The sequence below is a fragment of the Giraffa tippelskirchi genome, chromosome Y (genome assembly GCF_054371585.1).
Source record: "Giraffa tippelskirchi isolate mGirTip1 chromosome Y, T2T-mGirTip1v1.2.pri, whole genome shotgun sequence".
NCBI lineage: Eukaryota > Metazoa > Chordata > Mammalia > Artiodactyla > Giraffidae > Giraffa > Giraffa tippelskirchi.
The window spans coordinates 12,125,735-12,150,729 of NC_137290.1; the positions used below are offsets into that span (position 1 = coordinate 12,125,735).

The following is a 24,995-nucleotide window of genomic DNA, read 5'->3' on the forward strand; positions in this document are numbered from 1 at the left end:
AGTCTCAACCTTGAGAGCTACTCTACTAGAGCCTTATTCTTGTGTTCACATCTACGTGAACTAAGATGAAAGGTCCACTTTGCCTCTGTCAGTTTTGGGGGCTGTTTTTCCACTGCTATGGTGGTAAGTTATAGATACATAGAATATCTCACCTCATTTGTCTTAGTGCTGTGTAAGATACTTTTGATTTTCCTTAAATTCTCTTGAAACATCATCTGTTTTTCTCCTTGTTACTTTTATCTCATTTCCTGTTTCTTATCCGTGCTTCTCTTCAGCTTAATGATACATTTTCCCCACTTTTATCCCTTGTCATAGTTTTCTGTATTCTCTCCTTTTCCATCTTCATCAAACAAAATTTTAGAATGAGAAATCTCATTAATCATTTAACAAGATACTGTTTTTCATGTTATATTTACCTCTTCCCTTCCCTATCTGGCCCTTTCAGTACCCAATTCTCAAAAGCAGTGGTTAACCTCATTGACCCCAACAATTGCCCCATTGTCAGCGTCCAACAACATCCCATGGCTAGTGTCCATGGCTGAGACCTGCCAGGGCATTATCCTGAGTCGTTGGTGGATCCTCTCCACGGCCAGCTGTCTGACTAAACTGTAAGTATATTTTAAAAGGGATGAGAAAATGATCATAGTTACGTTTAGTTTGCATATTAGCTTCATTTGTAGTTAGCTGTACTTGCTTTGGATCTTGTGCATTAAACGAACTTTTATCTTAGTTGAAAAATATATTAAAAATGAAATTTGAAGCTCTAAAACTCAAATACTATTCAATGTGTAAGGCAGAAATTCAGTTTACAGTGACAAAAAGTAGAGATTTGTTGAATTGTAAGTAAAAGATCTTATACTGGCAGACATCTTGGCTTAAACGGAAGTTTAATGAAATATTTTTCTTACTCTGATTTTATTATGTTGTTTATTTTCCTATTCCCTTAGGAGACAGTTAAACTCTGACATTTCGGGAGTCTTTGACCAAGAAGATGTCTTACGAGGCCACAAAATATGCCTACTCCCTAGTTTTGATCCAGAAACTGGAAAAGATCCAGTCAAAGCAGATGTAGGGGTGGTACTCCTTCAATATCCTATCAGGAAGAAAGAAATACCACTTTCTCACACTTATAACATCTTCTGGAAGGCCTGTTATAACTGCCAATACAGACACTGCAGGGTGTACCAATATCAGAGTAAGCCACAAATGTTATGTTGTGCTGTACCATAAATGTAGTTCAAAAATTGATATTAAAAACAAAGCAAATTAATGAGAAAACAAATGGAAAGTTTAAAAAACTCTTAATAATTAAATACACGTTAGTGCACTTTACAGGGTGGGGAGTGGAGTCCTTAAGGAAGTAAAGTAACAAAATCATGGGATACAATTATTCTCCATTCTATTTACAAAGGATTTGGGAGCAGTTAAAAAATCCAAGAGTGTATAAGTGTGTATGAAATTACATGCAGGAAAAGATATCAGAATATTTCTGGAATTTTGTGTAATTAAAAATGGAAATATGTACATAAAAATACTAGGAAGCTATTCTATAAAATGTTAAGAGACGTAATAGCCTCTACTCACAATCCTTCCCACATCTGTCCCTTCAGATCATGGTAACTTTGAAAGCAATATCAAGAAATTGTCAGTTAAGCTGCTGGACCTCTCATTCTGCCGCCATCAAAACATTCACCTGACTAAAAGTAACAATTTATGCATCTGGAGTCAGCCAGAAGAAGACTGCTGGGTACTTTCTGTATAAAGGCATTTACTTTTGGGGGGCTATATAATGTATTAAAATTCTATGAAATAGATATAAATCTTCCTTTATGCAAGATAAGTAAATTCTGCAGATCTGCTGTATAATATGCTATATACAGACAAACAAATATACAGTATAAATATTTAAGAGGGTAGATATCATGTTAAATAATAAAAAAGAAAAGAATAAAAGGCTCTCTATTTCCACAGCAATCAGTTCAGTTCAGCCGCTCAGTGGTGTCCAACTCTTTGCAATCCCATGCACTGCAGCACGCCAGGCCTCCCTGCCCATCTCCAACTCCCAAAGCTTACTCAAACTCATATCCATCGAGTTGGTGATGCCATCAAACCATCTCATCCTCTATTGTCCCCTTCTCCTCCTGCCTTCAACCCTTCCCAGCATCAGAGTCTTTTCCAATGAGTCAGTTCTTTGCATCAGGTGGCCAAAGTATTGGAGTTTCAGCTTCAGCATTGGTCCTTCCAATGCATATTCAGGACTGATTTCCTTTAGGATTGAATGGTGGGATCTCTTTGCAGTCCAAGGGACTCTCAAGAGTCTTCTGCAAAACCGCAGTTTAAAAGCATCAGTTCTTCAGCACTTATCTTTCTTTGTGGTCCAACTCTCACATCCATACATGACTACTGGAGAAACCATAGCTTTGACTAGACTACTTTGTCAGCAAAGTAATGTCTCTGCTTTTAATGTGGTGTGTAGGTTTGTCATAGATTTCCTTCCAAGGAGCAAGCGTCTTTAATTTCATGGCTGCAGTCACCATCTGCAGGAATTTGGAACACCGCAAAATAAAGTCTTCACTGTTTACATGGGGCTTCCCTAACAGCTCGGTTGGTAAAGAATATGCCTGCAATGCAGGAGACACTGGTTCAATTCCTGTGTCGGGAAGGTCCACTGGAGAAGGGTTAGGCTACCCACTCCCGTATTCTTGGGCTTCACTTGAGGCTCAGCTGGTAAAGAATCCACCTGCAATGCGAGAGACCTGGGTTTGGCCTCTGGGTTGGGAAAATCCCCTGGAGAAGTGGAAGGCTACCCAGAAATGTCTCAAGTAATGTCTCTGCTTTTTAATATGTCGTCTAGGGTGGTCATAGCTTTATTCCAAGGATCAAGCATCTTTTAATTTCATGGCTGCAGTTACCACATGCAGTGATTTCGGAGCCCCCTCCCCCCAAATAAAGTCTGTCCTTTTTCCATTGTTTCCCCATCTATTTGCCATGAAATGATGGGACTGGATGCCATGATCTTATTTTTCTGAATGCTGAATTTTAAGTCAACTTTATCACTCTCCTCTTTTACATTCATCAAGAGGCTCTTTAGTTCTTCTTTGCTTTCTGCTGAAATGGCTATGTCATCTGCATATCTGAAGTTATTGATACTTCTCCTGGCAATCTTGATTCCAGTTTGTGCTTCATCCATCCACTGCAATACATAGATGTAGTGTTTATGAGGATCACATAATCATATGCATATATGTAAACATGCATCATGATTATGTAAAAGATGAATAGAGACTTTTTTCTCAAGATCACAAAGAAGGGTGGAATATTTTCAGGGAGAAATTTGAATAATACAGAACTTACTAGAAATAATCTTTGAAACTATGGGAAGAACAGGAGGTTATGATACCCGGATTGTAGAAAAATGAACAAAAGGGTAAAATAAATAATATTGAAATTAAGGACCAACAACGTAAAGCATTTGGATTTTACACTGAGTTAATTTTGCTTTTGGGGATGAGAACAAATGCTGGGATAAGGGTGGGTGAGAAGAAAACAGAAATGATAGCTTGAACCAGACTAGTATAAGTAGAGATAATCTGCCTAGACATACTCAGCTAAAGGGATAACAAGTGATAGAGCAACAAAGATGTTGAATACATAGCTTGCTTTTTTAGAATTTGGAAGTTTTCTATAAATTTTCCCCTACTGTGTGACTTTTCTCTTTTAATAAGTGTTATGTTTACCTATGTCATTTCGTAGACCTCTTTGGAGTATGCACCATATACCATTTGTTGTTGTTTATCATGTTGTGTGGGAATTTATATGTTGTACAAAAATATATGAATGTTATATATTTTAATGCATTTCTAAATTATGTTAACCATATATAATATATAATTATATTTTATAATTATTTTCTATATTATGTACTTATATTTATTATATATGTGTACTATATATATCTGTCATGTATATATGTGTATGTATATATATATATACATACATATATATACACACACATGTATATATATATATATATGGGTTATCTTTGTTTCCTTATTCAGGTACAGCAGGGCAGTCCTGTTTTCTGTGTCTTTGGCAACCACTTGGAACTCGTAGGCCTGGTCAGTGAGTCCTCAATGGCCTGCTATGACCCAATTCTTGTCATCAAGACAGCCCCCTACCTACCTTGGATGAGAAGACTTATCAAGGCATCCCAGAAGTCACTGGATCCTATTTTTTCTCTACCCTGCAGTTTTTCTTCTAGGGTAGAACATGGTAATCAAGATAGGCTTAGCCCAAAAAGTGCTTTTGCATTTTTTTCCTCCCATGGATTCTCTATACAGTCGTGGAGGGGGAAATTTGGCACTTTTCCACTAACCAGACAGCGCCAGAATCATCCTCCTGTATTTTTTGGTTCAAATAATAGAGACTCTTTTCCTGGAAGTTCACAGTTATACCCTCAAAGCAGTCAGATCTCCTCAGCTAGCAATTTCCTAATGGTACAATCTTGGACGTCTCCTCTTGTCAAATCATGGGATCCTTTTCATACAGCTGTGTCCTGGAATACTGCCGTAACTGATACATCTAATCCTTCAGTTCTTCATCAGCCTCGAAACACTCCAGCACCAGATGTATATACACCCTGGAACCTTCCTCAGAGAGATGCAATGAAATATAAATATAGAAATATGACAGATTCATTAAGATACTGGGTTGAATCTTTAGGTGGTATAATTGGGTTTTATACTCCACCATTAGATAATGCTGATGGATCACATATTCTGTTTTCAAGTGATGTAGATGGATACCAAGTTCATTCTGAGATAAATAATGTTCAGTCTCAAGTTCAGTATGGTATGATTCCTTCCCAAGGTCAATTTCCAGGAAGACCCTGGCTGCATATTATATCTGGTGTTGGACCTTTGACACATAATATGCCTGATAAAACAGGAATAGTGATGCAGATTCAACCTGCTGAGGAGAGTTTTAGAACTCAAACATATCATGCTGCTGATAGAGTTAATACTGTTATTCAACCAGTAGCTTATAAGATTAATCCATGGGTCCCTTTAATTGTTAATAAGATTGGATTCTGGACTCATTCCATACTAAATGAAGAGAGATCCCGATATCCGACAGTAACTCCTACATCAGAACCCTGGTTTCAGCCTGTCCTAAATATAGTTAAATCCCAAGGACCTATAGAAAGGACAGAAGAACTCAGACTTCTCCCTGAATCTAAGTCAACTCAATTTTGGACTTCCTCAACTGTTAATATGCTCCTTAATTGGGCTTCATCCACAAGCAAGACTAACAGGCCTGTGGCCCAGTATATGGCCAGTACAATCACATCCTTAAGTCAAATGGATAGAATGAATCCATTGAACGAGTATGGTGCTTTTACAGTCAAAACCCAGAAGCAGACTGATGATACAACCTGGCTTTTGATTCATACAGTTACTAGTATAGTTGATCCTTTAATTCACTCTGAAGTTGATACACCATGGACTCAGCATGAAGCTGATGTAGTCCAAACTTGGACCTGGTCAGAAACCCAATCAGGAAGCCTTATGAATCTGCTGAAAGCTGATACCACCAAACCATGGTTACAGACTAAAGGAAGAAGACACTGGATTCAACCTAAACTCCAAAATCTCAGACCCAGAACTCAAACTGAAGAAGGTAAATATAAACTTTGGATCCAGTCAGAAGCAGATGCAGTCATATCCTGGACCCACCATGAAATTGAAACACTCAGACCCTGGGACCAACCTGAAATTGGTACTGCCAGACCTTTGTTCTTGACAAAATCTGACCAAATAACACTGAGCACTCAGGCAGCCTTTAAAACACTCCACATATGGGCTCAGCCTGAAGTTGACACAGTCAGACCATGGATTCAGTCTGAAGGTGGCACCATCCAACAACGGACAAAGCCAGAGGAATCTCCTTTCAGACTCACAACAGAGTCTAAAGTTAATACAACTACACCATGGACAAGACCTGAAGCTGATGCTATCAGATTTTGGTTGCAAACACAAACTGATATAATCAGAACCTGGACCCAAACTGAAACTCAAACAATCATTTCTTGGTTTGAACCTGAAGCTGTTCCTGTCAGACCTCCGTGGAATACTCAAACTGATACATTTAAACCTTGGATTGAGACAGAAATAGAAACAGCCCATTCCTGGGCCCAATCTGAAGGTAATATAGACAGATCATGGACCCAGACTGAAGCTGAAAATGTCAAATGGTTCTGGACTCAAATGGAAACAGTCACATTTTGGACAGAGCCAGTAATCAAAACATCCCACAACTGGATACAATCCAAAAAGGAAATAGTCAAGCCCTGGAACCAATTTTATGAGGTTAAAACCTGGACGCAACATGATACTAAAACACTCAAGCCATGGAATGAAAACAATAAAGATAGATTTTGGACTCAGTCAGAAGCTGATACAATGAGACCCTGGATTCAGTCAGATATTGCTATCAACAACCCTGGAGCAGAAAATGAAGCAGGTGCATTCATGCTTTGGACTCAGGCTGAATATCCAGAAGTAAATCTCTGGATACAATCTGACACTGACACAGTGTCATTGTCAACCAATAGTAAAATTCCAGCAGTATATCACTGGACAGAAATACCTGATACCACCATACCACAGGCAAAGGCTAAATTTCCAGGAGTAAAGCCCTTGACACATCTGGTATCTAATACAGTAACACCACGGACTCAGACTGAATCTATAGTAGTAAACCTCTGGACTCAGCCTATGACTGATACAGTCACACAGTGGACTCCAGGTGAGTTTTCAGAAACAAATCCCTGGACAAAAACTACAATTGACAGAGTCAAGTCATGGACCCAGACTGAATCTCTAGTAGTAAATCCCTGGGTGCCATTTGACCCTGATACAGTTACACCTTGGGCACAGACTGACTCCTTCATAATAAATTATTGGACACAGTCTATACCTCATACTATTACACAATGGACCCACAGTGAACCTTTAGATATAACTCCCTGGACAAAAGCTGTCACTGATGCAACACCTTGGTCTCAGGCTGAATCATCATCAGTAAATCCCTGGACAGATAGTGCAGCTGGGACAGTCACACAACGGACCCAAAGTGAATCTCCAGTAGTAAATTTATGGACTCAACCTGTGGTTAATGTAGTCACACTGTATACTCAGGCCGATTCCCCATTATTACATTTCTGGACAAAGTCTGAAATGGATATGGTCACTGCATGGACCTCAACAGAATCTTTAGCCATGAATTCCTGGAGACAGTCTGAAACTGACAGTATCTCAACATGGACCAATCAAATAAATCCAGACATATACAACTGGGTACCTTATGAAACTGATGTAGTCACAGTTTGGACCCAGTCAGAAAGTCCAGAAATAAATACTTGGACACAAGCTGTAGCTGATGCAGCTCCACCATGGACTCAGGCTGATTTTTTAGCTCTAAATCCCTGGACAGAAGTTGAAAGTGATACAATATCATCATGGACTCAGGTTGAATCTTTAGTGAATCCTTGGACAGAGAGTGTAGCTTCCACAGTCATACCATGGACCCAGGCTGAATCTCTAGCAGTAAACCCCTGGACACAATTTGCAGCTGATGTAGATACACTATGGACCAAGACTGATTCTCTAACAATAAATCCCTGGATAGATCCTGCATCTGATCGTGTTATACAGTGGATTCAAACTGAACTTCCAACAGAATTTCAGTGGATTCAGAATATGTCTGATATAGTGACATCAATTACCCAGGCTGACTTTCCTGCAGTAGAGACTTGGACAGATCCTCTGGTTGATATAGTAACAATGTGGAATCAGACTGAATCTTCAATAATAAATCCATGGACAGAAGCTGCAGTTTCTACAATGACACCACGGACTCAAATTGAATTTCCAGCACTAAATACCTGGATAAATTCTATAGCTTCCACAGTCACACAGATGACTCAGGCTAAATACCCAGTAGTAAAGCCTCAGAGACAGTCCATATCTGGTTCAGCCACACTATTGAACCAAATAGAATCACCTATAGTAAATCCCTGGACACAGCATGAAACTGATGTAATCACACAGTGGACTCAGACTGAATCTGAAGAAATACATTCTTGGATACAACCTGTAACTGACACAATCATACGCGGGACTCAGGCTGAATCTCCAGTCATAAATTCCTGGACAGAGGCTGTTGCAGATACAGTAAGAACACTGAATCAGATTGAATATCCTTCAGTAAATCCCTGGGAAACAATTGCAACTGATACCAGTACACTCTGGACCCAGGCAAATTCTTCTGTCATCAATCTTTTGACACAGTCCATAGTTCATACACTCACAGCCTCGATCCAGACTATGTCTGTAGCAGTAAATCCCTTGTCTCAGTTTGAAACTGATAGAGTCACACAATGGATCCAAGCTCAATTTGCTTCAGTAAATCCATGGACTCCGTCTGAAGTCAATCCAATTACAGCATGGGCCCATTCTAGATATTCAGCATTAAACTCCAGGACACAATTTGAAACTAGCACATTCACATCACGGACCCAGGCTGAGTCTCCAGTAATAAACATAGCTTTATCTAGATCAGTCAAACCATGGATCCAGGCTGAATCTCCTGCAACACGTCCCTTAACAACAGCTGTAGCTGGTGAAATGACACCATGGATCAAGGCTAAATCTCCTGCAGTAAATCCCTGGACAAAATCTAAATATGACGTAGTCTCACTGTTGATCCAGAATACAACACCAGCAGTAATTTCCTCAACAGCGTCTGTAATTGATACAATGACCCTGTTGAACATGGCCAAAATTACATTACTAAAGCCTTGGTCACAGTCTGTGACAGAAACAGTCACACATTGGATCCAAAATGAGTTTCCCCTGGTATATAACTTCACACGAGATATAACTGATGTAACCACACTGTTTACTCAGGTTTTTACGCCAGAGGTAAATCCCTGGTCAAGGCCTAAAGCTGATACAGTCACACCATGGATCCAGGTTAAATCTCCAAAGGAAAAGGCCTGGAAAGTGGCAGGTTCTGAAACACTCACACCGTCGACCATAGGATTCTCTACAGCAGTTAAAGCCCAGATAGAGACTGTGTCTGATATAGTCACACCAGGAACCAAGTACAGTTTTTCAAAAGTAAAACTTGGGAAATTGCCTGAGGCAGGTGTCACTGAACCATGGACTCAGTCTGAATCTCTAGCAGGAATTCTCTGGACAGGACCTGCAGCTGACTCAGTCACAAAGCAGATACAGACTAAATATCCATTTGTAAATCTGTGGACTCAGGCTCAATTTCCAGTAGTAAATCCCTGGACACAGTCTAAGTCACTACCAAGAAATATTTTGACAAAATCCAAAACTCAAGGTGTAAACCTATTAATACAGCCTGAGACGATTACAGTCACATTATGGGGTCAGGTTGACTCTCCATCGGTAAATCACTGGATAAAACCTGTATCTTCCATAGTCATACCATGGACACAGGCTAAATATTCAACAGTACATCCATTGATGTGGACAGCAGCAAATTCAGTCACACAGTGGACCCAAAATGAATCTTCAGCATTGTATTCCTGGACAAAGACTACAGTAGATACAGTCACAAAATGGGCTCTGGGTGCATCTCCAGTAGCAAATTACCAGACACAACGATTAGCTTACACAGTCCCATTTTGGGCCAAATATGGAACATCAAGGATAAATGCTTGGATACATTCTAATTTTGAGCCATTTCCACCATCAACACAAGTAGAATCTTTAGCAAATAAATATGGGATACATATAGAAAATTATAGAGTCATAACCGTGTCCCAAGTTGAACCAAATGAAGTGAATTTCAGACCAGAGTCTATACATGTAGGGGGAAGAAAATGGACTAAAACTCAATTTTCCATAATTCATTTGACAGGGACTGTATCTTTCACAACCCCATCATGGACAAAGGCTGAAAGTTCAACTGCAAATACATGGAGAGAGACTGAGTCGTTAACAACACCAGCATTGACTCAGGCTATAAATCCAGCTATAAATACCTGGAAAGAGACTGTCTTTTTTACAGGCCCAACATGGACACAGGTTGAAAGTTCAGCTGTAAATACGTGGAGAGAGAATGTGCCTTTCACAACCCCACCATGGACTCAGGCTGGAAGACTAGCTATAAATATCTGGAGACAGGAAGTGCCTTTCACAGGCCCACCATGGACACAGGCTGAAAGTTTGTCTATAAATACCTGGAGGGAAGCTGTGCCTTTAACAAGCCCACCTTGGACTCAGGCTGTGCCTTTCACAGCCCCAATATGGACTCCAGATAAAGGCACAGCTGTAAATAACTGGAGAGAGACTGTGCCTTTTACAGTCCCACTATGGACTCAGGATGAAAGTCTAGGTGTAATTACCTGGGGAGAGACTGTCCCATTCAGAGCCCTACCAAGGACACAAATTGAAAGTCCAGATGCAAACACCTGGAGAGAGACTGTTCCTTTCACATTCCCACCATCGACTCAGACAGAAAATCCAGCTACAAATACTTGGAGAAAGGAAGTGCCTTTCACAGACCCACCATGGACACAGGCTGAAAGTTCAGCTGTAAATACCTGGAGAAAGACTGTACTTTTAACAGACCAACCATGGACACAGATGGAAAGTCCAGCTGTAAATACCTGGAGTGAGACTGTTCCTTTGGCAAACCCACCATGGACTCAGATGGAAAGTCTAGCTGTAAATGCCTGGAGAGAGAATGTGCCTTTCACAGCCCCACCATGGACTCAGAGAGAAAATCCAGCTATAAATACCTCGATAAAGACTGTTCCTTTCACAGTCTCACCATGGACTCAGGCTGAAAGTCCAGTTATACTTACCTGGGGAGAGACTGTGACTTTCACAGCCCCACCATGGACACAGGCTGAAGGTCCAGATGTAAAAACCTTGAGAGAAACTGTGCCTTTAACTGGCCAACTTTGGACACAGGCTGAAAGTACTGCTCTGCAGACTTGGAGAGAGACTGTGCCTTTCACAGCTCCATCGTGGACTCAAGATAAAGGTCTAGCTGTTAATAAATGGAGAGAGATGTTGACTTTCACAGCCCCACCATGGACACAGGCTGAAGGTCCAGCTGTGAATACCTGGAGGGAGACTGTGCTTTTAACAGGCCCACCTTGGACTCAGGCTGAAAGTAGAGCTGTAAATGCGTTAAGAGAGACTGTGCCTTTCACAGCCCCACCATGGACACAGGCTGAAGGTCCAGATGTAAATAACTGGAGAGAGACTGTGCCTTTCACAGCTTCACCATGGACTCAAGTTAAAGGTCCATCTGTGAACAACTGGAGAAAGATGTTGACCTTCACAGCCCCATCGTGGACACAGGCTAAGGGTCCAGATGTAAATATCTGGAGAGAGGCTGTGTCTTTAACAGGACCACCTTGGACACAGGCTGAAAGTACAGATGTAAATACCTCAAGAGAAGCTGTGCCTTTCACAGGCCCACCTTGGTCTCAGGTTGAAAGTATAGCTTTCAGGTTGAAAGGTCCATCTGTAAACAACTGGAGAAAGATGTTGACTTTCACAGCCCCATCGAGGACACAGGCTAAGAGTCCAGGTGTAAATACCTGGAGGGTGACTGTGCTTTTAACAGGCCCACCTTGGACTCAGGCTGAAAGTACAGCTGTAAATGCTTTAAGAGAGACTTTGTCTTTCAAAATTGCACCATGGATACAGGCTGAAGGTCCAGTTTTACATAACTGGAGGGAGATTGTGCCTTTCACAAGCCCACCTTGGACTCAGGCTGAAAATCCACCTGTAAACACCTGGAGAGAGACTGTGCCTTTCACAGCCCCAACATGGACTCAGGAGGAAAGCACAGATGTAAATACCTTGAGAGAAGCGGTGCCTTTCACAGGCTCACACTGGTCTCAAGCTGAAAGTACAGCTGTGCATACTTGGAGAGAGACGGTGCCTTTCACAGCTCCACCATGGACTCAAGATAAAGGTCCAACTGTAAACAAATGGAGAGAGATGTTGACTTTTACAGACACACTGTGGACACAGGCTGAGGGTCTAGCTGTAAATACCTGGAGTGTAACTGTGCTTTTAATGGGCCCACCTTGGACTCAGTCTGAAAGTACAGCTGTAAATACTTTAAGAGAGACTGTGTCTTTCACAGTCCCACCATGGACACAGGCTGAACGTCCAGCTGTAAACACTTGGAAAGAGACTGTTCCTTTCACAGCCGCACCATGGACACAGGCTGAAAGTACAGATGTAAATACCTCAAGAGAAGCTGTGCCTTTCACAGGCCCACCTTGGTCTCAGGCTGAAAGTACAGCTATAAATAGCTGGAGAGAGACTCTGCCTTTCACAGCCCCAATATGGACTGTAGGTAAAGGTCCAGCTGTAAATAACTGGAGAGAGACTGTGCCTTTCACAGCCCCATCATGGACTTGGATAGAATGGCCAGCTGTAAATTCCTGGAGAGAGACTGTGCCTTTTACAGCTTCACTATGGACTCAGGATGAAAGTCCAAGTGTAATTACCTGGGGAGAGACTGTCCCATTCAGAGCCCCACCAAGGACACAGATTGAAAGTCCAGATGTAAATACCTGGAGAGAGACTGTGCCTTTCACAGCCACACCATGGACACAGGCTGAAAGTACAGATGTAAATACCTCGAGAGAAGCTGTGACTTTTACCAGTCCACCTTGGACTCAGGTTGAAAGTATAGCTGTGCATACTGGGAGAGAGACTGTGCCTTTCACAGCCCGACAATGGACACACATTGAAGGTCCAGATGTAAATACCCAGACAGATACTGTGCCTTTCACAGTCCCACCATGGACTCAAGGTAAAGGCCCAGATGTAAATAGCTGGAGAGAGATGTTGACTTTCACAGCCCCACCATGGGCACAGGCTAAAGGTCCAACTTTAAATACCTGGAAGGAGACTGTACCTTTAGCAGGCTCACCTTGGACTCAGGCTGAAAATTCATCTGTAAATACCTGGAGAGAGAATGTGCCTTTAATAGCCCCACCCTTGAAACTGGACGAACATCCAGCTGTAAATACATGGAGAGAGACTGTGCCTTTCACAGCGCCACCATGGACTCAGGCTGAACATCCTGCTGTAAAAAGCGAGGGAGAGGCTGTGCCTTTCTCAGCTCCACCATGGACTCAGGCTGAGAGTCTAGCTGTAAACACCTGGACAGAGACTTTGCCTTTCACAGCCCCATCAACGACTCAGGCTGAAATCACAGCCCCATCAACGACTCAGGCTGAAAGTCCAGCTGTAAACACCTGGAGAGAGACTTTGCCTTTCACAGCCCCACCATGGACTCAGGATGAAAGTCCATCTGTAAACACCTGGAGAAAAAATGTGCCTTTCTCAGCTCTACCATGGACTCAGGCTGAAAGTCCAGCAGTAAATACCTGGACATGGAATGCCCCTTTTACAGCTGCACCATGGTCACACACTGGAAGTCCAGCTGTAAACACCTGGACAGAGGCTATGCTTCTCACAGCCGCTCCATGGACTCAGGCTGAAAATCAAGCTACAAATACCTGGAAAGTGAATGTGCTTTACAGAGGCCCGCCACGGGCTCAGTCTGACTCTGCACCAGCAAACCCTTGGACATCTACTGAAAGTTTTAGAATTACATCATGGACTCACACAGTAAAGCAGGTTTTAAATATTCAGACAGAGCCAATACTGCGGACTGAGGCTGAATATTCAACAACAAAATATTGGACAGAGACTAAGGTCACTTACATAGTCACACCATTGACCCAGTGTCAGTTTTCAATAAATACTTTGATAGAATCTTTAGGAGCCATAATCACACCATGGAAATCTGCTGAATCTCCAGCATTAACATCGTGGAGACAGTCTGCGGTTTCCACAGTGGTGTTGTCTACTCAGGCTCTAGCATTACATTCTTTCACACAAAATATTATTGATACAATCGAATTTTGGCCAATGCTTAAAACTGAGTCTAAGAAAAGGTGGCATCTGCCTCAAACTGGTACACTCATGTTTTCACTAAATCCTCAAATTGATACTTTTGGATCCTTGAACCAAATTGAAAATCAGGAATCTCCTCTGTGGACACATCCTGAAATTGATAATGCCAATACAGTGACCCTTCCTGAATCTGGAACACTCATATCGCAGGTAGTACCTTTGCCCCAAGCAGCTAGACTCTGGCCCCAAAATGAAGCTGATATTAGCAGAACTTGGTTTGTATCCTCAGAAAGAATAAATTCCTGGGCCCAATCAGAGTCTCAAAGAATGAGTACCTCAACACATTTTGGAGTGGGTAGAGTGAAGCCCTTGGCCCAACATGAGACTTCTATAGTCATGTCATGGTTTCAGATTGAAACTGGTATATTCCACCCTTGGAACCAGTCTGAGGGAGACACAGTGAGGTTCTGGCCCCTTTCTGAAACTGAGGAGGTAAGAAAATGGATCCAAACTGGAGCCGGTATAGTCAACTCTTGGACTCAAGCGAGAAGTAGTGTAGTCAGAGCTTGGATCCAAGCTGAATCTGAACTAGTCAGACCCTCGACACAATCTAAAACTAATGCAATCACACTATTGACCCAGGCTGATACTATCAAATCTTGGTTCCAAACTCAAATTAATGCAGTAAGAGAAGGGACCCAAACTCAATCTCAAATTGTTGCTACTTGGATCCAAACACAGTTGCAAACAGTTTACCCCTGGATTCAGCCTAAAAGTGATTCAATCAGAATTTGGACCCAGCCTTGGATCCGAGCTGAAACCCACACAGTCAGACTCTATTATGAAACTGATATAAGAAATTCATGGATCTCATCTGAATCTCAGTCAGTCACATTTTGGTCACTGAGTCAAAATTCAATTAGGACCTCATTTCACTTTGAATCTCAGATGACATGTTCCTGGGCCCCAAATGAATTTGATATAATCAGTCCTTGGACTCAATATGAAACTAGTTCTGTTGGATCCTGGATCAAGTCTGAAACTGGTACATGTCAACCCTGGCTCCATATCGAATCTCCTAAAATCACACTATGGACCCAATATGAAACTTTAGAGATCTACCCTTCAACCCAACCTGAGACTGATTCAGCAGTAAGGCATTGGTTCCAGCCCCAAATTGATCCAATGAATACTTGGAATCAGCCTGAAGTGGATACAATCAGATTCTGGACCCAAGCTGAAACAGAAACAATTCCAATCTGGACCCAGATTGGAAGTCAGGTAGTTAAACCTCCCAAATTATCTGAAGTTGGTATAGTCACACCTTGGTTACAGACTGAAACTGATGCAAGTAGATCCTGGATTCAATATGACTTTCAGTCAGTCCATCCTTGGCCCCAGACTGGATTTGGTATAATTAACCCCTGGTCTCAGCAAAGAGCTGTGGTAAATCAACCCTGGACATATGTTCAAACACAGGCAATCAGACCCTGGATCAATGTGGAAGCCAATACAATCAAATCTCGGTTTCATGTTCAAATGAAAAAAGTCAGACTGGGGATTCCTTCTGAGTCTCAAATATTGAGTTTCTGGATGCAGTCTGATGTTAGTAGAGCTAAAGCTTGGATCCAACCAGAAACCCAGGCAGTCAATCCTGGGGCTCACCCTAAAACTGGTAATGTTGCATCCCTGGCTATTCCTAAGCCTGAAAGAGTCAGAATGTGGATCCAGCCTGAGACAGAAATAAGGCCTGGCGTCATTTATGAAGCTGATATAATCACATCATTTGTTTCTCCTGAAATTGAACCAGATGGAACAATTAGTCACTTTGATTCCTGGTATAACCATGTAACATTTTTACCAATAGAAACTGTCCCTTCCCTAGATGAGTATTTTGCAGCTTTGTCAACTGAAATAGCTTCAGTAGAAAGCCAAGGTCAAACAAATTTTTTCCAACCCAGTGAGATCACAAATATTCTCTTTCTTACACTTTCAAGCACATGGCTTCCTAGAGGAGTTGGTTACCTGAACTTTGGCAATAAATTACAAATTACCAAAACAAAAGGAAGCCCTCATATCCCATCTAGTTCTCTCAACCCTCTTTTTCCATCTTTTTCCTTTCCTGTTCCTTGTTTTTTCCCATCTTCATGTTCTTTGTCTCTTACCTGTTCAGTATTTTCTTCTTGCACATTTTCTTCACCCTGTACTGTTCCTTCTTGCTCAATTCTTCCTCTTGTGGCATTCTCTCCCGTTCTTCCCTTAGCTGCTTCTGATAGTTCTCTCCAGGAACCATCTTTTTCAAAATTTACTGAAGACGCCGTTGTTTCCCATGCTTTTTCATCCTTACATACTGCTCCAGCCACTCTTTTAACAAAGCAACCATCTATGATGCCTGGATATCAATCTGGAACCAAATCTAATCAGCCTGAACAAGATCTTCTTAAGTATTCTGAACTCAATATTTCCCTTGCTGAGTGTCACCTGGGTGTGGTCTGGAAAGAGAGTCTCCAGGCTTTGTCGCTCTTCAAGACAGCTGTTATTTCTCATGAAATCACAGGCAAGTTCAGCTTATTTGAGTTACTGTATTTGGGATTATGTCTTTTTTGGAACGTAAAGCCAGTTTCTGGATAGACCAGAGATCATGTCAAATCTTGTCAGGACCAAATTAAAATTATAATCTGCATGAAAAAAAGGGCAATAAATAATATAATCTTAAGATATATCCACATAATTAAGAAAATATCTTATTTTGCCAGTAATAGTTTAAGATTTAAATTTTACACAGATAACAGTAGTATAAGAGCTTTAGTGCTTAGAAATAGTTTACTATTCCACTTGGGAAATGAATAGAGATACTTTGGGTTTTTCATGGTAGACAAACTGTTATACTATCTAACATTATAGGGTTAAAATGTACATATATTTCCAAGCATTCCTGAAAAATTGAAGAGTTACAGGCATTTTCCTAAAATCTAAACGTAGGAAGTCAACACGTTCAGGGAAAGAAGGGTGGTACCATTAACTTCACCCTGTCTCACCTATGGATTCCTTCTACAGAGTGTGGATTACGTCCCGGCCTAGTTCCACACTGTCCCAACTGCTGGGAGGCCGAAGTGGGTGAATTCCCTTGGATGGTTTCTGTGCAACTCTCTTTCTCCCATTTCTGTGCTGGTTCTATACTGAACGAACAGTGGATTCTCACTACAGCTAGATGTGCAAATTTCATGTGAGTATGAATCAGTCATTTCAAAAGGTTAAAGTATAATTACAAAATATGAAGATTTTCAGTTCATTAATGGTATATTCCTTCAAAGAAGCTAGATATGCTTCTTTAGTTATAGATAGTGGATCTGGTATACATGATATGGGATATTTTAACTCCTAACTTTGCAGGGGTTCCCTAACAGCTCAGTTGGTAAAGAATCTGCCTGCAATGCAGGAGCTGCTGCTAAGTCGCTTCAGTCATGTCTGACTCTGTGCGACCCCATAGACGGCAGCCCACCAGGCTCCTCCGTCCCTGGTATTCTCCAGGCAAGAATATTGGAGTGGGTTGCCATTTCCTTCTCCATTGCATGTAAGGGAAAAGTGAAAGTGAAGCCGCTTAGTCGTGTCCGATGCTTAGCGACCCCATGGACTGCAGCCCACCAGGCTCCTCCATTCATGGGATTTTCCAGACAAGAGTACTGGAGTGGGGTGCCATTGCCTTCGCCGGCAATGCAGGAGACCCTGGTTCAATTCCTAGGTCAGGAAGATCCACTGGAGAAGGGATAGGTTATCCATACCAGTATTCTTGGGCTTTCCTTGTAGCTCAGCTGGTACTTTCCAAGTCTGCATCACTCAGTGTTAAACACTATAAGTAGTAGAATGTAAAATATTGAAAGCGTCCAAACATATTGTGCCTAATAAGATATTATATGTTGGCAACAAGTAGAGAAGAGAATAAAACTAGTAATTTAGTGTTCACCTAGATTTCATTTGATTCATATGATCTCTAAGCACTTTTTTTTCACATTGAATTATGTAACAATAAAATGCCTGCTTAATTTTCCTCCCAGAAAAAACTCAGAAGCACTGGCTCATGTCCAGGTGGGGCTTATTGATCTTCAAGACCCTGCACAAGCTCAACCTGTAGGCATTCATCGTGCCATGCCCTACCTAGGCTCCAGAGGACCTTTGGGACCTGGTCTAATCTTCTTGAAGCAACCATTACATTTTCAACCCCTGGTTCTTCCTATCTGCCTGGAGGAGAACCTAGAGGAAGAGAAAAATATACAACTATATGACTGCTGGCTACCCAGTTGGTCTCTCATGAGAGGTGAGTAATACAGAAAACTGAGATTGGAGGACAATGACACATTTGGAAAGAGCAATATTTTGTAATATGTAATAGTAGATTTTTTTTTTTCTTTAGCCGCATTTCTCCTTCTAGTCTAGGCTAATGCTTAAACTCTCTATTCTCTGTTTTCCACTAGGAAGTCCTGGAATTTTGCAAAAAAGGCACCTGAGCATCCTGCAAGTCATCACATGTGCCCAGTTTTGGCCCAAACTGAATGAATTTACTTTCTGTGTGGAAGCCAAGAAAGCTATGGGGGAGGCTGGCTGTAAGGTGATGAGTTGAGGGCATAAAAGGCAGGAAGAAAGAGAGGAATATCCTTCAATATAAGAAGTTATTTCCTAACCTCCTTTAAAATATTCTTTTTCCTTGTTTCTTGTAGGGTGACCTTGGGGCACCTCTTGTGTGTCATCTACAACAAAAAGACACATGGGTGCAGGTGGGAATCTTGACTCATTTTGATGAACACTGCACAAAGCCCTACGTCTTCAGCCAAGTGAGCCCTTTCCTTTTCTGGATCCAGGGAGTTACACGACCCAGCCATGCACCCTGGTCCAAGCAAGGGCTCATGACTACCTCGGCTTCCATCTCCCTTTCAGTCTCTACCTCTATGAATGCCTCAGCTTTTACCTCCATACCTGCTTCTGTACGGCCACATTTCATCTTTCTGCCACAGCCTCAGAGTAAGGCCCAGGAAAATTGTAGTGAGTGACGTTGTAGAAAGAAAGGAAGAGAAGAGGATAATGAAAGTAGAAAAGGGAGGGTGTAGAGAATATTTTTTTTCCTGGTAATGCATGAATTTTTATGCCAATGAAGTGATAGGAATTATTTACATTATGGCTTACAAATGCATTTCATCCTTGACACATTATTTAACTTTCTTATGTACCCATATGATATACATGACATTATCATTATGTTCATCTTAATGTATTATTCTGAAACCTAGAGAAGTACACTGGATTCATCATTTGTTAAAGATCAAAGTGGAAACAGGGATAGCACAGAAACTCAAATTTCTTATTTGCCTAATATAAAGTTTTTTACTATTGTTTATTGCTTTACAAAAATAATTTTAAAATTTTAAGTTAAATATGTTGGTTTTGTTGACAATATGTAAGTATTTCTGGAGGGTACTATGTACCCAGCTTCCCTGGTGGCTTAGATGGTAAAGCATCTGCCTGCAATGTGGGAGACCCGGGTTCAATTCCTGGGTCTGGAAGATCCCCTAGAGAAGGAAATGGCAACCCACTCTAGTCCCTTGCCTGGAAAATCCCATGGACAGAGGAGCCTGGTAGGCTATAGTCCATGGGGTCACAAAGAGTTGGACATGACTGAGCAACTTCACTTCGTTTTCTTTTACTACGTACCCAACAATGGCATATTTTGATGATTATCATTTCTTCTTTCCTTAACTCTTATGCAACAAATTATACTCATCAAAGTAAATTAGATATATTTTGATTGAGTAAGATTCCCACATTTTACATTTTTACTTAAAGCCATTTGCCCTGGCTCACATTGCCATATCCACACTGAATTATGCTTTTAAAACATAGGGATCATCTCATTTTATAGTCAAATTCTTCAATGTTTTTCACACAGATATCTCAGAGTATGCATCAGTGAAGGATCAAATTTTATCTTCATTTACGCCCTTACTACTTTTTGAAAGTAGCTTATCTCCACCATTTCACACACACACACACACACACACATACTTAGCTTCAACTCCCACTTTTTGAGTTCCTATTTTTTAAATATAAGCATTTTGCTGAAATTTCCAATTTAGTGTGTCTATTTGCCATGTCACTAAGTTTTGAATTTAGTCAGCTCACCCCTCCAGCTCACTTAAACTACAATTTTTATTTCTGTAACATTTTCAAATTAAATTATTGTCTTTTATTGCTTTCTAGTTGATTTTCTTATATTGTAACTCAGTGAGAGATCTGGAGAAAACTGAACCTGGACTATTAAAAATTACACATTTGAAAAGGCAATAATAAGGGGAGAATTATTTCCAGGGAGGTAACGTGTACACAAAAATGCTGAGTGTGTGTTTGCAAGTCAATTTTAATAATAGATATGCTTAGCAGAGCTGTGAGACGTGAAAATTTTATAGATGGGATATAGATGAAAATTCTGCTGAATTCATTTTTACTGTTTTTCCTCAGCGTTGGCAGAACGAATTTCTCTGAGATATGCCATGCCTTGGCAGGCCATGATCATCAGTTGTGGCAGTCAAATTTGCAGTGGTTCCATTGTTAGCAGCTCTTGGATACTCACTGCAGCCCACTGTGTCAGGAATATGTAAGTTGGCCTCATGAATCTTCCAGTATACTATAACCTAGTATCTCCACATTTGTTGAAGCTTTCTTTGAACAAATTCACTTCATTTTATGCCTGAATCATCTCTCTTATGCTTCATAACATCTTTGCATCAGGCTAAGCAAACATGTCTCTGTGTTTGGCCGATTGTTTTCTCTGTCAGTTAATGTTTCTGTAATAATATTGTCTGTGAACCCAGCTTTATTTTTCTTGATGCGAAGTATGAACTTGGTGTATCAGGGGTAAGGAATACATGATAAAAGCTAATGTGGTAGATTTACAGGACTCAAGTTTCCAAGGGAGTCTGTTCTAATTTTCTCTAACTATTCATCTAGGAATCCTGAAGACACAGCTGTAATATTGGGCCTGAGGCACCCTGGGGCACCTCTGAGAGTTGTTAAGGTCTCTACCATTCTTCCGCATGAAAGATTTCGATTGGTGAGTGGGGCAGCAAGAAACGATCTAGCATTGCTGCTCCTTCAAGAGGTCCAGACTCCCATTCAGCTTTTAGCACCCTTGGGTCATCTGAAGAACCTGAACAGCTCAGAATGCTGGCTCTCTGGGCCACGAATTCTTAAGCCAGGTTAGTGTTTATTTTCTTTGTTAGGGTACTGATTTTAAATAAGACAGTGGTGGTGGTTGTTTAGTCATTAAGTTGCATTTGACTCTTTGTGACCCCATGGACTGTAGTCCACCAGGCTCCTCTGTCCATGGAATTGTCCAGTGAAGAATATTGGACCACTGTACAACATTATATTTCTACCTTGTATACACTACAACTGCTCAACACCATAAATTTAGTTTTCATGCAACACCATATGCTTAAATCTCCATTTAACCCTTACCTTCTCCCCCTGCTCATCGTCCTCTGGTAGCCACTCTATGTTCTCTGTATCTACATGGCTGTGTCTCTTTGCTTTTGCTTCTTCATCAAAAATCATCAGAGACATGCAAATCAAAACCAAAATTAAATAATACATGTTTGAATGACTGTCATCAAGAAAACACCAGATAACAAATGCTGAAGATGCTGTGAAGAAAAGAGAACCCTCTACACTGTGCTGGTATTGTAAATTGCCACAGTCACTGTGGAGGTCAGCATGGAGGTTCCTCAGAAAACTAAAAATGAAGCTATTATATGAGCCAGAAATCCCACTCCTGGTCCATATTTTTGATGATAAAAACTTAAGGAAGAAGTATTTCTTTTTATTTTATTTTATTTTATTTATTGAATTACCTTTATGTTTTCTTTTTTAAAATACACACACACACACACACACACACACACACACACACATATATATATTTTACTTTACAATATTGTATTGGTTTTGCCATACATTGACATGAATCCGCCATGGGTGTACATGTGTTCCCCTTCCAGAAACCCCCTCCCACCTCCCTCCCCATCCCACCCCTCTGGTTTTAAGAGTTAATAACTTTATTAAGATATAACAAACATATAAAAAACTGTGTATATTTAATCTGAACAATTTTAAGAATTTGGAATTATGCATGCAACTATGAGGCAGCTTCCTAAGTGTACACTGGTATGGAATCCACCTACAATGCATAGTTTGATTCCTGGGTCAGAAAGGTCTCCTGGATGATGAAATGCAGCCCAGGCCAGTATTCTTACCTGAGGAAGCCCAGGGACAGACAAGCCAGGCAGTCTACAGTCTATGAGGTCACAAACAGTCATACATGACTGAGTGACTAAACAACAGCAATACAACTGTGAAACCATTTACTTAAGCTAATACACATACCTATCATTTCCAAAAGGTGCCTTGTGCCCCATTTTGTATGTGTATGTGTTAAGAACAGTTGATGTGAGAACTACTTTCTTAATAAAAAAATTAGGTGCATAATATAATATTCTTAAATTTAGGGACACTTTTGTACCTTAGGAGATTTTGCAGGTCTCTAGCACTTAATCAACTTGCTTAAGAGAAACTTTATGACTTTCAAACAACAGTCCATTTCTCTGTGCATCCAGGCCCTGACAGCTGTCCACTTATATGAATCTGAATACTTGAGGTACCTTTTTGTTGTTCAGTCACGTATATGAGATATCTTCTATAAGTGGAATCATAGAGCATTTATCTTCCTGTAACTGGATTATTTCAGTTAGCATAATGTCCTCCAGGTTCATCCATTATAATTAAGAAAATTTTCTTTTTTTAAGACTGAATACTTGCCATTGCATATATATATATATATATATATATATACATATATATACATATATATATATATATATCTCAGCTTTTACTTATTTGTATATAGACATTAGAGTTGTTGAATTATCTTGGTTATTGTGAGTAATGCTGCAGTAAACATGAGAGCAAAGATATCACTCCTCAAGGAAGAACTGTAATCACTACTGTCTCCATTATTCCTCCTTTTAAGACTTCTATCATTTTATATGAAATTAATTTTTATTTCATAAAACGATGGCTTTATGATGAATCCATAATATTTTAAAGATGAAAGATAATACAAGGGAGATCTTTCTATGTACAGCCAGTTTGTATAAACAAAATAGAGAAAATATGCAATTAAACAGTTTTGTATCTTTAGAACATAGGAAGATGTTTTTGTGTCCTTTAATTTGTTCTTTTTAAGAAAATGAAACTAGACTTAAGTTGAAATTGCTAAACTTACAAGTAAAATGGTACTTGTTAATTAACAACAGTGGCATTTGAAAAATGAGTGAGAAGATTGAAACATATACATTTGTGGAATAAGTTGCTAATGATGACAGTGATAAAACATCTTAGCATAAAAACTTAGAAATAAAGTGATGATAGAGATAGTGGTCTTCTCTCCAAAGCTGGTGTTTCAAGATAAACTATTTCATTGAGATTTTCTTTCCAATTGTTCTAGGAGAGACAGATGAAAACCCAGAAATATTACAGATGCAGGTGATAGGTGCTTCAAGCTGTGCCCACCTTTACCCTGATATAGGCAGTTCTATTGTATGCTTCATTACTCAAGACAAAGACTCTGACACAAGTGTGGTAAGCAGGGATTTTTTCCTTTAAAATTCCACAGAAACTACATCTTTCCCATCTATAATTGTATAAACCAAATCATCCATAAATGATAAAACTAAGAAACTGAGTTGTTGACCTGTGGGGAAAAATAAAACATCTTTAACTATAAAAATTGTTCAAAGACTGTGACTAATCTCTGGCTTATCTCACATCTGTCATTCTTCTCTTCCCAAACTTAACAACTGATTTGGTGCTCTCCAAACAAATTGGCATCTCATTTAATTTATGCACTTTTAATTATAAAATCATTGTTTCTAAGAGTCCATCATATAAGAAACCTTTTTTAAAAAATTGTCAATTTACAAATGAAATTTTTATGGCACATTATCCAGTGATTTTTACTTGTAGTGTCACCTGTAATACTAATGCGTTTGGTGATAAAGTTGATTTTCCTATTTTGATGTACCTATTTAAAGTCCTGCTATTTCTCTGAATACCAGCTTGAAAATGTAAATGAAGAATCTGAGATGGTGATTTGAATCTAAATTCTACCTTTATTTCACAGGAACCAGTAAGTCCAGGCAGTGCTGTTATGTGCAGACCAAAGTCTAGGAATGGAAGCTGGAGACAGATAGGCCTCACTAGTCTGAAGGCACTGGCTACCATTGTGAGCCCCCACTTCTCATGGATATTATCCACTTCAGCAAAGGCAGGGCAGCCATTAAGCCATGCACTCATGCCTTGGATGGAAAAGCCTAAGTCCTCTAGTCTCAAAAAACAGCCAACCACCCTGCCATTTTCTTCAATAATAATTGTTTTGCTACAAAGACTTTCGTAACTCACTGCAAATGTAAGGCAGGGCTAATCTATTCAAACTATATATAATAAAGTTGTTAAACAACGTTAAAGAAAATTAAGACCTTATGCAACCTCAGAATATGTGTCATGAATAAACTAACTTTTAAGATAATTTCTAGCCTTTGCATTATTTTGAAAAATTAATTTTATTTTGCTAAATATTGAAACTGTAAGAGGACTCAAACATACATCATCACCAAAAAGTAAACACAAGATTTAGAAAACAAAAACTATGAAACAAGAAAAAAAAAAGCATGCTCTCTAGACCAATAAGTGCAATTCAATTGAAAAATGGAAAATAATTCATGATACCAACATTAAGAAAATAAATGCCTATAAAATAAGTAATTTCATTAAAAAAGCCACACATTATTCCATGAAAAATGAATATATATATATATATATATATACATGTAATATACAGTTTACAAAAAATAAAATTTATTTAAGAAAATTAAACAGTAAGATTCTTTACAACAAAAA

The 24,995-nt window shown here is 40.0% G+C and overlaps 1 protein-coding gene across 2 annotated transcripts; it reads left to right on the plus strand.

Moving 5' to 3' along the window:
* On the plus strand, positions 1-24,624 carry LOC145537793 (serine protease 53-like). 2 transcript variants are annotated; one of them, XM_081568636.1, is made up of 12 exons: positions 11,112-11,481; positions 11,767-12,822; positions 12,931-13,211; positions 13,308-16,551; positions 17,052-17,220; positions 18,050-18,309; positions 18,467-18,600; positions 18,710-19,010; positions 20,502-20,637; positions 20,991-21,238; positions 23,545-23,678; positions 24,220-24,624. In XM_081568636.1, the coding sequence occupies exons 1-12, from the start codon at positions 11,112-11,114 to the stop codon at positions 24,490-24,492; spliced, it is 6,606 nt and encodes a 2,201-aa protein (XP_081424762.1). In that variant the 3' UTR covers positions 24,493-24,624. The 2 variants fall into 2 exon arrangements, with proteins under 2 accessions (XP_081424763.1, XP_081424762.1); XM_081568637.1 differs by lacking the exons at positions 11,112-11,481; positions 11,767-12,822; positions 12,931-13,211 and adding an exon at positions 1-123 and having other exon boundaries at positions 16,354-16,551.
* Positions 24,625-24,995: the final 371 nt, after the last annotated feature.

Coding starts and splice junctions, on each gene's coding strand:
- LOC145537793 (XM_081568636.1), top strand. CDS start 11,112: ATGTTGACTTTCACAGCCCCACCATGGACACAGGCTGAAGGTCCAGCT. Junction 16,552..17,051: donor TATTTCTCATGAAATCACAG/GCAAGTTCAGCT, acceptor TTCCTTCTACAG/AGTGTGGATTACGTCCCGGC. Junction 23,679..24,219: donor AAGACTCTGACACAAGTGTG/GTAAGCAGGGAT, acceptor TTTATTTCACAG/GAACCAGTAAGTCCAGGCAG.